This window comes from Cotesia glomerata, linkage group LG1 (assembly GCF_020080835.1).
Source record: "Cotesia glomerata isolate CgM1 linkage group LG1, MPM_Cglom_v2.3, whole genome shotgun sequence".
Lineage (NCBI taxonomy): Eukaryota > Metazoa > Arthropoda > Insecta > Hymenoptera > Braconidae > Cotesia > Cotesia glomerata.
The window spans coordinates 30,417,915-30,433,937 of NC_058158.1; the positions used below are offsets into that span (position 1 = coordinate 30,417,915).

The following is a 16,023-nucleotide window of genomic DNA, read 5'->3' on the forward strand; positions in this document are numbered from 1 at the left end:
CATTTTTATTTTGTTAAATTTTCTAAATGTCAATTTTTTTTTATTTTTTTTATGCAGTAATTTATTTATTAGAAAAATTCTTAAAATTATTAAGTATCTGCTAAATTAATTTTCATTAAAAAAGACTAATAAATTTTTTTAGTTGAAAATTATTTGTCTGTTAAATTATAAATATATTAATATAAATAAGCAAATATGGTTAAAATAAAAAAATTTAAGATTCACAGTTGAATAAACTAATTTTGTATTTAAAAAAAAAAAAAAAAAAAAAAAATTGCAGATACTTTAGTTTTCTTCTCACAAAATTAAGTGTTAATAATAAAACTGACTCATAATCTTTTAAAAAAATTTTATGATACAGAAAATGGCAAACATCCAAAAACTAACTGAATATTTTTTTTTGATTTTTTCTATAAATACAAAGAGTTGGATGTCTGCTATTTCCGATATTATGAAGCATGGATAAAATTTCGTTATTTTTGTACATGATTAAAAAAATATTGGTTTCAAATAAATTAATTATGATGTTTAACTGAATATATATTTAATGTATTTATTTTTTAAATTCATTTATAAAGGGAATAATTTATTTTTCAAATAAAAGATAGTCAGCCTTTTAAGCTGAAAATCATTTACAGGGGTCGAATACAGAATAATTTAAAAATTTTAATAACTAATTGAATAACTATTGTTATTTCTAACTGTAATAATTTATAAAGCATTTTTAATAATTAATAATAGTACTTTCGCAATCTAAGACCTAAATAGTTAGTTCAATATTCATTTATTTTAATTTCTTTATTTATTTTTATTTGACAATATCACGAAGCTTTTAGTCTTCTTAATTTATTTTTACTTATTTACATACAATTTATAATTTTATTTGTAAACATAACAACAATTTGATTATCTAAAATTATTTTTTTAATTATTTTTTTTTTTAATTTTATATTAGGCATTTTTTAAACAAGCTCGAGTTAAAATAGCTGTGGCATAGAGTGTTTGCAATACTAAAAACAATACAACTAATATTAATTTACAATTGTAATTTGCATTTTGTTTACTTAAAATTATTACATATATCCATAAGTTTATTTTGACTATTGGAAAACATTTATTTGAAAATAAACTTTTAATAAAAAATTAATGGAATTTAATTAGTAGTATTGGCACCAAAATATGTGCATTTATTAATTAATTATTATATCCTCCGATTGATTTATCAAGTATTCAATTATCGATTAACTATAATGTCATATTTTACAATAACAGATTTCAGTTGAACAATATTCATATTTTTTCGTTCAATTAATTTTTCATTTTTTTTTCTATTTAATATTCTAACTGAAAAATACACATATAGCAAAAATATAAATACAATTTACAACTTAATACATTAATTACAATGATTAACAGCTGAAACAATTTCTTTTTTTACTTAACATACTTAATAATTGTTTTATTTTTACTCACAAATACAAATATAAATGAACGCGTGAAGATTGTGCGATGCATATTAAATAAATATTTTAATGTACATTGTAAGTGTTTTTCTTCTGTCATTATAATTTTTTATTTTATAATTGTATAATTATTTGATTACGGTGAAATTTATATAACTATTAACCCTACATAAAAGTTCAAGTTGAGTGCGAGACTAAGTGCGTAAATGAGTCATGAATTGTAATGATTTATTAAAATTGATTACCTATTATCTGCTTAAAATTTTATTTAAATTTAAATTTTTACAGAAGACATAAATTTGTAACTAGAAAAATCATACCAATATATTTTTAAGTTTTTAATATAGTTATTTTTAATTTTCTTATTTGTGCAAAAGCATTGTGCTTGTCTAATTATGCCGGTTTTAGATCACGTATCTATACGCGGACGGATAAAATGTGAAAGATATTTCTATAGTATAATAATATATGATGAAGAAAAAATTTCAGAATAGTATAGGACTTTTTTTTTAACAATTTTAAGTTTAAAATATTAACAACAAAATTTATAAATCTATAGTTAGATATTTAATTATGATTATGACAAGTGTATGTTAGAAGGCTATAAACTAAAGATCATTAATAATTAAAAAGAAAACACTGATTCTGTATACAGTAATAATTGATAAGCGTTGATGTTTTTTCTTACTGATTAATAGAGCATCAATTTTAATCCTTTAATATCTCTATTAGAGCTTCTATTCGTTATGATGACATCAATAACATATACGAGGTTATTATTTCGAGGTAGAAAATAATATCAAAATTCGACTAGAGCAACCACGAAAATTGGCACAACAATTTATGACGTCAAACACAATATTTATCAGAATAATAATAATAATTACAATTAAGAATAAATTAAAAATATTTTACTTGAACATGATTTCATAATAACCATACTTATTTACAAATTATTATTTTTTTTTTTTTTTTTTTTTTTTCATTTGAAAACTATTTTTCAAATTAATATTTCAAAATTGTAATTGAAGTTTAAATATAACGACTATGCTTATAACCAACACCTATACAATATGAACATAAAATCAGTATAATAATGCTTGAAGTATAAATGATAATCGTTATTAACTTGTGGAAGATCATATTTATCAAAGTACATTTAAATCACATTTAAAACTATTTCAACGATAATAAAAATAATATGACTAATATTGATGATGACAATAATATATTGAATTGATTGATTAATAATAAGAAATTTCATTTTTAGCGATTTTATTTAGCGAGTTAAGTAATTTATTAATGGCCCCGTGGGTGAGACTAATTCCACAGACAATGCGGAATAATTAATTTAAGTATTATATTTTTGGTCAATTTTAAAGACAAAGACTTAAAAGAGATTGTTGGAGATATGCGCAAATTATGGAGAATAAGTTTCTATCGATCGATACCAAAAGTCCATTGAGGACTCTATCAATAATAGTTATTGATCCTTAAATTTTTCCTTCCATTATCAATTATCATCAATAAATTTACTAAATGTTATTCGATGTATAGTGTCTACTGGATTGAGCGTTCGTCAAACATACATAATAATTATAATTAATAATTACAATAATAAAATCGTAGGTGCTTTAAAAAAATAGATAAATAAAGCCAGTCGTTAGTCATAATTATTATTTAAATAATTACGTCATGAAAGATTTATATTTAATTATTTAATTCACGTGGGTTTAGTTTTTTCTTGACTAGGACTTGAACTTGGTGAGCGAGAACGTGAACTAGAGCTTGAGCTGCTGCTACTTGATCTCATTTTTTGCCGTAATTTTTGCTCGACTTTGTTCTTATGATTCCACAAAGGACCACGAATTATTTTCAGAGTTGTTTCAAGCTCGTAGGCCTGATCCTTGAGCATATTGTACCTGGTTAAGTCAAGTCCCACTGCTTTGGCTCGTCTGTGAAATGCTTTTAAGTACCGTCTGTTCATAACTTCTGGTAGCATGTACTCCTGAAATAAATAATAAAATAAATATAATTACTACTTAAATTAAATATATATTTTACTAAATAAAATAAATTTAAATAATATATCCTGTTTATATGCTCATGTGGATGATCAATCGTCATTGCAGATGCACTCACTTGTCTTGTTACGACGAAATAGATATAACAGAGCATGCCCGTAGCGTATGTTACGAAGTAGGTCACGGGCTCCATAATATCCCACGAATACTCCCACCAGGTCAACCTTGCAAGGATTCCAAACTGCACAGCCATGGCAACGAGTCCTATCCAAGAGTGAAGGTTCGCTCGTCTTTCAGCAGCCACCTCTAGCTCCATTTTTTTCTATAAATTTATTCATAAATTAATTAATTAATTATCCAAATAGTTCATTTAAATATTTAATGATAGTAATTAAAAATAAAACAACAAACTTCTTCCAGTGGCTGCAGCTCCAACATCACCTGCTCCAGCTCAGCTATCACTTCTCTTTCTAAAATCGAATTGTGCTCGGTACACTGGAGAGTTTCGTACAGTTGGCTCACCGTAACTTGAACGTCCGACAATTTTTGCATCGTCTCCTATGATATAGTTCAAATTTCATTTTATTATATTGAAACTCTTTATTTATTTTATTTCTTCTATTGATTTAAAAGAAAGTACAGTTTAGAAAGATAACTTTTTATGCTAAACTTGAATGTGTCAGGAATAGCCGATTACAATAACTTACCATGGTGTACTTTTCTTGTTCAGGTGGCGAGACATCGTAAGTCACGTCGTTGATGACTAGTCTAAAGTCGCTCTCTAAAAGTGACTCTATCGTGTTGTGACTGGATATTCTGAGACCCTCTGAAAAATAAAAAAATTTTTAGTGATTGATTAATTTAATTATAATTACAAATGTAAAAATGAGTCAATAAAAATTTAAAGATGATATTTAAGATTGAAAGTTTGATAAATTGACCATACCTAATGTCGTAATACATGCTCTGTCTATTCCACGGTCTTCTGCTTTCAACATGTGAATAAAATCTCCCACTGTGTGGCTTATTGGTTTGAGGCTGAAGATGCACTTTTCTTTTCGTGATGGCAGAGGTACCGTGATTCGCGGGAACCCTCGATGGAAATCAATTGTAACACCTTGAAAAATATTTTAATTATAAATAATTAATTTTATGTTTATTAATAAATATTATAATAAATAATACTATTACTTTTATTTAATAAATTAAGATTTAAAAAATTATTTTCAAAAATTTGCATTCATAATTTTTTATAATTTCGACATGAGTCGAATTTTTCTTCTATAGATTTTTTTATTATAATTTTTTGGTAAGAAAAACCTTAAAAATTATTAAATGCCTTTTAATTTTTAGCCATAATAATAATAATAATAATAATAATAATAATAATAAATTAATAAAATAAGGTGAATTTTCTCAATATTTCTGGTAAGGAATATTATTAAGTTAGTCTACAGACTGGAGATTGACAGACATAATATACATACTCGTCGCAGGTGATGTAAACACAACATGGGGTTGAATAACAGAGAATATAATAGAGAATAGAATTAAATAGAGAATATTATAGTCAAACGAGAGGAAACGGGCCGAGTCAATTCTCGCGTGATAATCGCGCAATCGGTAGTCAGTCCGTATAACCTGGTTAAGAGTCCGTTGATTTTAAGTAAAAGGTATTAGAGTGTGTAGACTCTCAATGAGAATAAACTGCTGCATCTATCTATGTACATACACAGTACACAGATATGGATATATTATTTATTATTGTTGGTATAGGCACATGTATGTTTATAGCCTGTTTGATGATCTTTTCTGACGGAAGCAGAACGGAACCGCGAAAGAGGCTTTTAATCAATTCCGGTATATGTATCTATATATATTATACTATACCCTCAAGGTCTTATATCTTTCCAATTTCCTCTGCCTTTACACTCTATCCACATATCAATCTTCTCTGAGTTACCCTACAAAGAAGAGGGTTGATTTGCTCTATCTACAAATTACTTATTTACCGAGTAACTACTATCAAATTACCATAAACGTGGTTGATAGTGTAGAGCTGACTCTATCGTAATCTTCTTTTTATTGAATAAATTAAGAAAAACAAATTCAGTAAGTATGTTTAACCCAAGAGAAATCAATACAGAGAAATGTTGATGATTTTAAATACTGAAAGGATATGTTAATGATTCCCCATAATAGTTTCTAATGTATTAATAATTAATTATAATTAATAATTAAGACAGCCCGAGAAAAGTGGAACTCTGGCTTTTTATGTTGGAAGTTAAGTGCATCTAGTGGAACCATTTGATGTTGGAAGTGGTAAGAAGCCGCAATCGGCAATTACCCCCCGCTGCTGCTAAACTTTTGCGCAAATTCTCACACTAGTTTCATCTACCTTATCAGTTTACCGCAAGACTGTGAGCAATTAGTAACTTACGACTAGTGTTGTGTTTATATTTAATATGAAAATAATTTTAGTAAAATTTTACCCAGCTCTGATGCTGTCATAATGTGATGTCATTGCAAACAGTCCTTAATTTCTCACGTTAAATTAATCTACTTTGGTATCACTACCCGAAAGACATAATACTTGATACACATAATAATGCGGTTACATATCTGTCGAGCGAGTGCATGTGTACCGAACATTATTCCATTACAAGCTTCTTAGCTCAAAGGATAATGGGTAGGAATGTACGGTAGTAATTATGTTTTGAATTATATTTTGGGTCGAAGCTACAAAGCTAAGACCCGTTCTGGATAAAATTAACGTAAGAAAACTTTCAAGTTTGAATAAAAATGAACGAAAAATTGAACTTAACACTTCTACGATAAGTGTGCAGAAGTGAAAAGAATCGGGAGTCCAGGCCATCTGGTGTTAAACTAGTGAGTCTTAAAGTGGATCTGACTGACATTGTAAACCAAATACCTAATACATAATACATGTGAATGGAATGCTGAAGATATGATAATGGAATTATCTTGGATTGCCAATAGAAATTGCACTATTAATGGACCGTAATGGCACACTGTCATCAGTAGGTACTATTAAAGTGGTAATTTACGTGTAATCAAACTATCACTCTCATCCCCTTGAAGTCTCTCTTAAGAGGAGTTGGATCCAAGCAATCGATCATGGGTGGTGTACAAAGCGGGACAAACAGCTTGGGTGATGGATTGTGGACTCATGAAAGACAGCGACAACAAAGTCAAAGGTTTATTATTATTTGTTAATGCACTATACTGTTTATGTACACTTATGAACAATAGGGTGGAGCGAAAAAAAACTTTTTGTTGAAATATAATTTATAGCTAGTAAAAAAACAAAATTTTTGAGAAAAAAAATTTTTTACTCAAGATTTTGAGGCGGTTCATCTGATTTTAAAAATAAATAATTAAATTTTTTGATTTTAACAGAAAATTTTTCCCATTATTCTAGAAACTGTAGAGTGTCTCCTTTGAAGTCAATTAAAAGTTGTGAACGAAAAAAAATGTTACTGATTATTATTGCAATTAAAAACAAAGTTTAAAAAAATAACATGCTTCTTTTTTTTTCTATTAGAACAAAAGTTAAGTTGAAAACTATCACATAATTTTAAGATAGTTTCAAAAATTATTAGTTGAAAAAAAAATTTCGTGTTAAAACTAAAAAATTAAATTTACTATTTTAAAAATTATTGGGCTTTCTCAAAATGTTGAGTAAAAAAAATTTTTTTTTTTTCAAAAATTTTAATATTTTTATAAGTTACACATTCTGTCCTCTAGATAAAAAAAATACTTTTTTTTCGGTTCACCTTAACGAACATGTTATTTCTTTTTTTTTTTTTTATAATAAATATAATCATATCCACGACGTAAATTTTTGAGTAATAATTAAATTTTTTATTAGCACTAAAATTTACCCGCGAAATTCCTATTGAATTTTTTATGCCGAAACTTTAAAGTCTGAGTAAGGTTCGTTTAATCGCGATTACATAGTAGTCGGGTGCATATCCTTAAAGAAACTTTTCTTGTTTTTCAACTTGCTCTTCTTCATCTTCTTGTTCTTCTCCGTCCTGGTTTTGGTCTGGGTCTCGGTCTTATGTCTAAGACTACTTAGGCTAATATGAACTCAAGACTTGAATATAAACCTTTGTGTCTATCCAGGTGCTACCCAAATCTACTCAAGCTGATTTAAGGTGTTTAAAAACTTTAGTTATGTATGTTAAAACAACCACCCTTTTGCCCTTAATTAAATTATAATTTCAGAGCTCGCTGAATTTATATTCAAGCTTTCACCTTTTACATTATCGCGTGATATTATTCTAATCAAACACTCGTTTGTTGTTTTTAATAATTACGTTTGTTAAACCAGTAGAAAGTATGTAATAGTGAATAATAAGAGACTGAGTAATTGATTGATGGCAATAGTTGTTTTTTTAGCGATTTCTTTTATTTTTTTTTACTCACTTGATGCTGCTGGTTTATGAGATAATGACTGACTGTTAATTGGCTTACTGTTGCCAACGGTCAAGCAACGATTATTAGTACGTGATCGCGATCTAGTTGCTCATCTCTCGTGAAGAATTGTAGAGTCGTCGCGATACTCCACTTCCCGCGTATGATTTTTTTCTTTCAGTTTTTTTTTTTTAATTAGTGCAAAATTATATTATGAATTTAATTATTTCAAAAATCCGTTATAGAAGTTTTTTTTTTTTTTTTTTTTTTTTTTTTTTTTTTTTTTAAATATAGAGTATTGAGGTTAATTTAAATTTATCAGTTTAATGTGTAAATATTGAATTTTTGTTTTTCAAATAAAATTTTTTTTAGCATATATTTGTGCTTTACTATTAAAATCTTTGTGTTATACAAATTTTTATCTTTGACTTTTGAAGTTTAAAATATACATAAAATGTAACACGGAAAAAAACTCAAAAAATTGCAAAATTTAACGAACTTATTATTGTTAATGTTGAATTTATAAATAAAATTAGAAATCAAATTATTATTAATGTAAATTTTCTGTAAAATATGCAATTTTATTGCAAAAAAAGAGTGGAGTGCATTTTAAGATATTTTTGTAACAATTTTATTTTTACAAATTTCAAGCTTACACTGATAGAAAAACAATCTTGATTCAAGAAACTTTTTTTCTTCAAAACTTGAACTTTTGAAACTAGATATAGATATATTTCTTTCAAGAATTTTTGTCTCTTGGTTCAAAATAGGCGATAACATTGATTCAAGATGTTACCGACTTGTGTTAAGAATAGCTTTTTTTTTTTTTTGTCATTAATTTACTTATTTCCAAGAAATGAGTTTTTTTTTGGTATAACAATTACAGACTATTTAGTTTTTGAAATATACTTTGATGAATTATTTTAAGTTTTTTAAACGATAATGTTATTTTGATTGAAATAACTTAAATGTATCGATTGAAGATAATATAGCTCTTAAGCCAAGAAAATCTAAATCAAGACAAGAAATTCTTAAAGCAAAATAATCATTTGTCTTCCAAAATAAATTCTTAGATCAAGAAAATATCTCTTGAGTCAATATAAATTTTCTATCAGTGTACTAAATTTCATTCTAAATTATTTTTTACTATCGAGTTTGGTTTGCTATTAAAGTGTTTTTGTTTTTGATTTTTTAAATTATAATTTTACTAAAATATTTTGTAATATAGCTACGAATGTCAAATTTACAGATTAATTTCTCTAAAATTAAAAAAATTTTTAATAAATTTCACAGAGCTGTTGTTTCCGTGAAATCATTGTTAAATTCCTCAATAATTATCTCTAATTACCAAATTAAAAACATAAATTTCTAAATGTTATTTAAGGGCTTATAAATATTTTATGATTTATTACTTTCTCAATAATGAATCATGAATAAATAAAACTTGAATTATAAATAGTATTAATAAAAAAGAAATCTTTAGAATATGATAGTAAATAATAACCATAACATAATACAAGGTAGATTATTCCACTGTTGAATAAACATGTCGGTCCGGTGAACGATAATAATCCAAGTATCGACATACCATCATCAGTTTTAGAAGAATATGAAATGAATATACATGCCCATATATGTATGTTTGCATGCTAATGTATGCTTACAGCACATATTAACAACAGCGTAAATCTATTTGTCGAGTGAAATGCGGTCAAGTATTGGCTTTGTATCCATCAGTAGCAAACCGAGATAATCCTGCCCTCCTCATGGTATATAGCTGAGAATTCGTCCTACCCGCTGAAACGATTGTTTGGGCTTTATGCTGCCTCTACTCTCGTCCGCCAAAACAGTAATATAACACAACGCAACAAAACACCGAAATTTTATCTAGTCACAATTACATTACAACTATGTATTTTACAATTTAATGAAAATTCGCGGTTTCAACTCATCATTATCATTACCATTATCATCATCATCATCATCATCATCATCACAAACCATGCATGCATGTACTACTTCGTCTACGTCCTATTACATCAATCCGTGGTCGTCAGATTAGATGAAATCTATTGAATTACGCTACCAGTGTTTCTCTAATACCAAATATTAGGAAAGAGAAATTTTTAAATATTCACGGAAATGTCAGCGTGATAATAATTACATACACTTAATATTTTTTTTTTCGTTTGTTTTTTTGTTATTATTTATTATTAATAATTTTTATTCATTATTATAAACAGCTCAATTTTAGTGAAAAAAGTAGAAGGGAAAGCGAGTTGATTCGAGAGGATAGTAACGAGGATGAGGAGGGGTAAAATGGAAATAGCGGAACGCCGGACATCCGTATTGTATGTTTGGGTCATACCGGAGAACTCTTTTCGTGTTATGTGGTTTTAGTTTTACTTTATATTCAACATTTGTACGTTCACTCTGCATTATTCAACATTTAAATTATTTTTATTAATGTGCACTATTATATATTATTGTGTATACAACGCCCGCTACAAGCTCTACTTTACTCTGTCGTTATGTTTTATATTGTTTATATCAGTAAGATAGTAAACACAGTAATTATCTGTTTGTTGTTACTAGTTACCAGTTACTAGTAGTTGGCATGGTGGACTTTAATAGTAAATACCCGTCGTCTCGGTTCACTCATTAACGAATGTTCAGCATGCTTCACATACCAGTGTTATATACCTCCGTAAGCATCACGTTTTACATCAATACCTATTTGTTGTGAAAACAAAGCACTCATTCCCCTCGTTGAGGTTTACTCAGGTACACTTGGATGGCCTATACATCTACCAGTTGTACCATTAAACTCGGCGTGTTTGCAATAAATTAAAGAGATACTTCAAATATTAATGCAAGTTCACGCAATTCGGATTATATATTTATATTTGTAGTTGTTATCTCTTGCACAGTGGAAAATACAATAATTACCAATTATTAATAATTTAAATAAAATGGGAATTTAATGGATCGCACGCATACAAACAACAATGTTTTCGGTGAAAATTGTTTACTGTCAAGTTACAATGGAGTTTGTCGAGCCAGAGGACTCGGAAAATCAAGACAGGTGGGTTGAAACTGTTACAAGATTTTTTAAACTTTTTATATAAGAGATAAATTTATTGTCTTTGAAATAATTTGACGTACTAGAATTTATTCCCATGCCAATTTAACAGTTGAATGAATTCGTTAGCAAATTTAAGTTGCTTTTATCAGCGTAATTGAAAAGTATCTTAATGTTCTTCTATCATATATTGTGTCCTTATACTATAGTTAGTTTTAGTTGTTGGTGTCACGCGATATCATACATAGATATATCTATATCTGTTTAAGTATTTAGCTGTTTTCTCCGGTTGGTAGAAAATTTAAAAGCTAACCGAGAAATTTATCCGATAGGAGCGCTTGTTGACTGTACTCTTAATTGGAGGCAACCATGTAAGAAGCTTCGTTAAATTTGCGCATCAAACCGTTTTTATCTGTTGTTGAATTTTATTTTATTCAAGTCGATTTTGGGATAAATAAAAATAAAAAAATATTTTTTGATGTGATATATAATGCACAGGAATTTTAGACGACGTAATTCATAAGGACGACCCGTAACGAATGAGCTGACTTACGCACACACTATTCACTTTCACGATTGTCAGTCCGTGACCATTCTGACCGTTTCTTCAGCGGGCCGCAGCCTTGAACGCATCAATGAATCCTTCGGGCTTACTTTTGAGCAACCCTCGAATTAAATCATAATTGAGATGAATAACTTGAAATCAACGTCGTTGTTACTGTTGGGTACATATATATATATATATATATATATACAAACTATATAACTTGATTGAAAATTGTTAGAAATAATTGATAGTTACTGACGGCAAAACAAATCTCTAATTTATTTATTTAATCGACGTGGTTATTAGGTTATGCAACAAAGAAATCGGTTCCATATCTATGGTAAGTTTCAGTTAAGTGTGGAAAGTGAATATCCGAGTAGGATTATCAGTGTAAAATATAAAGATAAACACGTAATTTCCCGTGAGGAAAGAAAGAAACTAAAAATAGAAAAAGAAAAAATAAAAATCTGAAAAACAGTTGACCTTGCAAGCTGTCTTTGAAGCTTATTATTATTTTTGAACTCAAAATGCCTAAAAATTTAGTACCAATAAGTTGATTATTGAACTTTAAAATCTAAAAATTGTTTTAGAGTAACTTTTTTTTTTAATTTTTAAACTGCAATGTCTTTCGAACGTGATGTTTGATTTTGATTTTTTTGACGGCATTTGATGAAATTTTGTAAGCATAAAAAAAACGTACTTCCAATTTTTGCTCGATTTTTTAAACAACTTCAAAGTTATCTCAAAAAACTTAAAAAATTTTTTCTTGGTTTTTTGTTTTTTGAATATCTTTGAAACAGCCCGACCAATTATTTAAAAAATTTATCCAGATTTAAGTCTCAATAAAAATCTGATGAAAACTCGGCTTCCTAAATTCGGTTGAAACTAATAACTTCCTATTTTTTTCATATTATTAACTTTTAAAGTGGAAATTCAAAAATAGAAAAAAAAAATGCCATTCGGCCTCACCCGAAATGGAAGGTAGATTTCATGTAATATGAGATTTTCTTTATTTATGTTATTTAATTTGTTCAATAACAAATGTTTATGTAATTTTAAAATTTTCAATCCGCTATAACTTTTAAACGAGTTAACCGATTATCACGTAGTTGACAACAGTCGATGCAGTTTTTTGAATTCTATGATTTTTAACCGTGAATAGATCAGATAAAAAATTTCGGAATTTGTTTGAAAAAAAACGCTTTTTTCGATTTTTTTCGTCAACGATATCTCACAAACGAATCAAGCGATTTTGACCGGTCTGGCGGCGATCGACGTAGTTTTTTGATGTTAAGAGCTGATTAGTTTTTGGTATCGGTCGGTAAAGCTGTTCAAAAGTCATTCTAAAAAAACCACATTAGAAAAAAAGTTTTCATTATTTAAAAATTTTTGAATGGCCTATAAAATTAATAAAAATCTTCCTAAAGTATAAGTGTTATAGGTCAAATTGAAAGAAATATAATTAGCTTCACCATGAAGTTTTCAGAAATGAGCTCTTTTCTGTCAGTCAAAAGTTATTCACGGTTAAAGTTACAAAACTCGAAATTTACAAAATTTTGAAAATTTTAAATGGCCGCCATTTCTAAATTAATTGACCGATTTTACTCATCTTCGAACTCGACCTCGGTAATTACCCAAAGAATATGTGTACCAAGTTTCATCAAGATCGGTTGAAAACTTTTTGAGATATCCTGATGACAAGGCTGGTTATATTACATATATATATATATATATATATATATATATATATATATATCATATATATATATATTAGGGTGTGCCAAAATGTAACTTCCGTGGAGAACCTTTTAAAATTGGAATTTTGAGTTCCACTTTTAACAGCAGCTATGTTTGGGCATTTCCTGAGATATTTCGGGTTGAGAGAATTCATTTGATTATTTATAGGATTTTTAACAGGAGATTTAATTGGGTACTTCCGGCCAAATTTTGAATTTTCACCGGAAATACCTAAACTAAGCTTCTGTTAAAAAATTCTATGAAAATCAAATACATTGTCTCACACCAAAATATATCAGGAAATGTCCAAACGCAGCCCCTGTTAAAAGCGGAATTAAAAATTCCAATTTTAAAAGGTTCTCCACGGAAGTTACATTTTGGCACACCCTAATATACATACATAAATTTTTTAACCAATGGTATTTTTGGAACCTACTCGACTAATTATAACATATAATAGCAAAATCAGGTGAAAATTTTACCTTGAGGACTAATGCAATAGTTAGATTTCTAAAGAAATCTACCTAAAAAACTGGATTGATTATTAATAGTAATTAAATATTTATTATACTGATTGCTTAAAGAGCAATCGATATACGTAAACAATCGAACAATTTTTTTTGATTTCATTAAAAAAGAAATCAGTCCCAATTAAATATTAAAAAAAAATTGCGTTCACAATTTTTTTAAGATTTCGTTCAAAAAATTCAACAACAGACGAATATCCGTTCAAAAAAATCTCAAAATTGTCAGAGGCTTGATAAATTCAATATCACCTTGAATCTTGGATTTCATCAAACCATTGAAATAATGACTAACTCTTTATAGCATGTAACATGTAAAGGTAAGGTCGGGTAAGCTTCCTGTGTTTTAGTTTTGCAATCTTTTTATTCGGCTCTGGTTCTGTTTTTTAAAATTAATTTTTAGTGTAACATCTGCAAGGTCGACTATTCAATGGTGAATCACGAGCCACCTTCACCTGGTGCACTTTTCTACCGGTTGGGTTCCACTTTCCGGTCACGAGTTCTGTACTGTTCTGTGATATTATATTATATATGAATGGGCAGGTGTTTTTAGTTTTGTTCGGGTAAGCTCGGGATTGCGACTATTCAAGTTTGTAAGTTCTCATAGGAACATATTTAAATGTACCCGAAGTAAGCTATTCGTTTTAGTTACGATCTGCTTCTCGATATGTGCGATTGTTAGTTACATTATGTACTATTCCAAGTTTTGCGATGCAATTATAAACTTTGTAAGTTGACATCAAGTATTTTTACTTACATTTAGTTGATTTGTTTTTTTCTTACATTTTTCTTTTATTTTATATATTTTTCCATCAACTCTTAGTACGAATAAAAGAGATAAAAGGCGTTTTAGATCAGTGAGTAGTGAGTGCGTGAAACGATCTTTTTTACACGACGTAAATTCTTACAGTAGTGCTATCTGAGAGCCTTAATGGAACGCCGATCGAAAGAAATACGATATAATAGTGATAAAGATGTTGATGGAGTAATTTTTTATTATTACTTTCGTGCTTGCGGCATGTGCTGGGCAACAAAAGCTGAAATGATTCATTATTTATATTTATCATTGTTGATTGTATTAACAACCGCGTCACAGGTGTGATTTATATTTCATAGGGGGAATATATATTAGCTACTCGGGAGGGGTTGATGGAAACATGCAAGCATAAATGTTCTTTTAACTGTGTTATAAAAATTATAACATATGATAAAATATTATTATTATTATCTTTATATTATTTTTTTTATTGTATAAATGATATTAAATAGACTTCAGGTAGATTTTTCAGATGCTTGTATTTTTAGCACTTACACGGAAAAAAAATTTCGTTCTGGTAACCTAACTGTAGAGTTACCACAACTATACATAGTTTACTGTTCGTTGTAGAGTTACAGTAACAAAATGTTATTTAGTTCTGATAACTCAATGTTGTTGAGCTCTCATAGCTCTACACGGAGAAAAAAATTTTGCTATAAGAACTCTATAGTAGTTAGTTAGTTGTAAAAAGTTCCAGTAGGTTAACGTATTCTTATAGTAACAATACCGTTTAGCTCCTGCAACTCTACATCGTTGAGCTCTGAGAGCTAAACGTTATTTACCTCTCACAACTCTACAGAATCGTTCTGAGACTATAACAAATTTTTGGAAGTCTGCTTAATAATTTTTTTTTACGATTTAGCATTGATAATTTAATAAATACATGCGGCAGAATGAATTTATATTGTCAACAATAATTGTATATGACAAATAAGAATAGTATTATATTAGAAATAAAATAATAATAGAACTTATATTACAAATAAAAATTATTTGTAAAATAAAAATATGGTCGTCACAAAATTATCTTATTTTCTTAATTATGTCAATAAATATTGGACATAAAATCACTACCGTATATGCACGAGAAAAGATAAATAAACGAAAACAAATTTTATTTTTTGTTAAATGGGGTCTTTTTAATGTATTCCGATAACTTATCACTTATCATAATATATTCAACTAATAAATCAAATTAACAGTCACTGCAAATGAACCTTGAAAAACCATAAATACAAAACTGTTCTAACGAAATTCAATTTGACAAAAAAAAACCTATTTCCTTAAATAAATAAATTGGGAACTTAATTGTCCTCATATATTTTTAATAATATAGATTAGTAACAAAATAATTCTGTTTGTCATTTTAGAAGGTTATGAAATATGTCA

General features: G+C 28.0%; 2 protein-coding genes across 5 annotated transcripts in view; one reads left to right on the top strand and one right to left on the bottom strand.

The window, feature by feature from the left end:
• Positions 1 to 944: 944 nt before the first annotated feature.
• LOC123275331 (calcium uniporter protein, mitochondrial) overlaps positions 945 to 16,023 on the bottom strand; it is a 41,172-nt gene continuing 26,093 nt past the window's right edge. Inside the window, exons 3-7 of the mRNA XM_044743407.1 lie at positions 4,434 to 4,604; positions 4,195 to 4,313; positions 3,899 to 4,045; positions 3,606 to 3,809; positions 945 to 3,471 (exon numbers count right to left, since the gene is read on the bottom strand). Coding sequence (XP_044599342.1) covers positions 3,187 to 3,471; positions 3,606 to 3,809; positions 3,899 to 4,045; positions 4,195 to 4,313; positions 4,434 to 4,604 — 926 coding nt within the window. The 3' untranslated portion in view covers positions 945 to 3,186. The remainder of the gene's footprint in view (positions 3,472 to 3,605; positions 3,810 to 3,898; positions 4,046 to 4,194; positions 4,314 to 4,433; positions 4,605 to 16,023) is intronic.
• Positions 6,539 to 16,023, top strand: part of LOC123275329 — a 33,555-nt gene continuing 24,070 nt past the window's right edge. The window contains exon 1 of one of the 4 annotated variants that reach the window (XM_044743404.1): positions 6,539 to 6,705. In XM_044743404.1, coding sequence (XP_044599339.1) covers positions 6,626 to 6,705 — 80 coding nt within the window. In that variant the 5' untranslated portion in view covers positions 6,539 to 6,625. Of the gene's footprint in view, positions 6,706 to 10,956; positions 11,013 to 16,023 lie in introns of those variants that run through there. The other 3 variants (XM_044743400.1, XM_044743403.1, XM_044743402.1) reach the window with 3 other exon arrangements.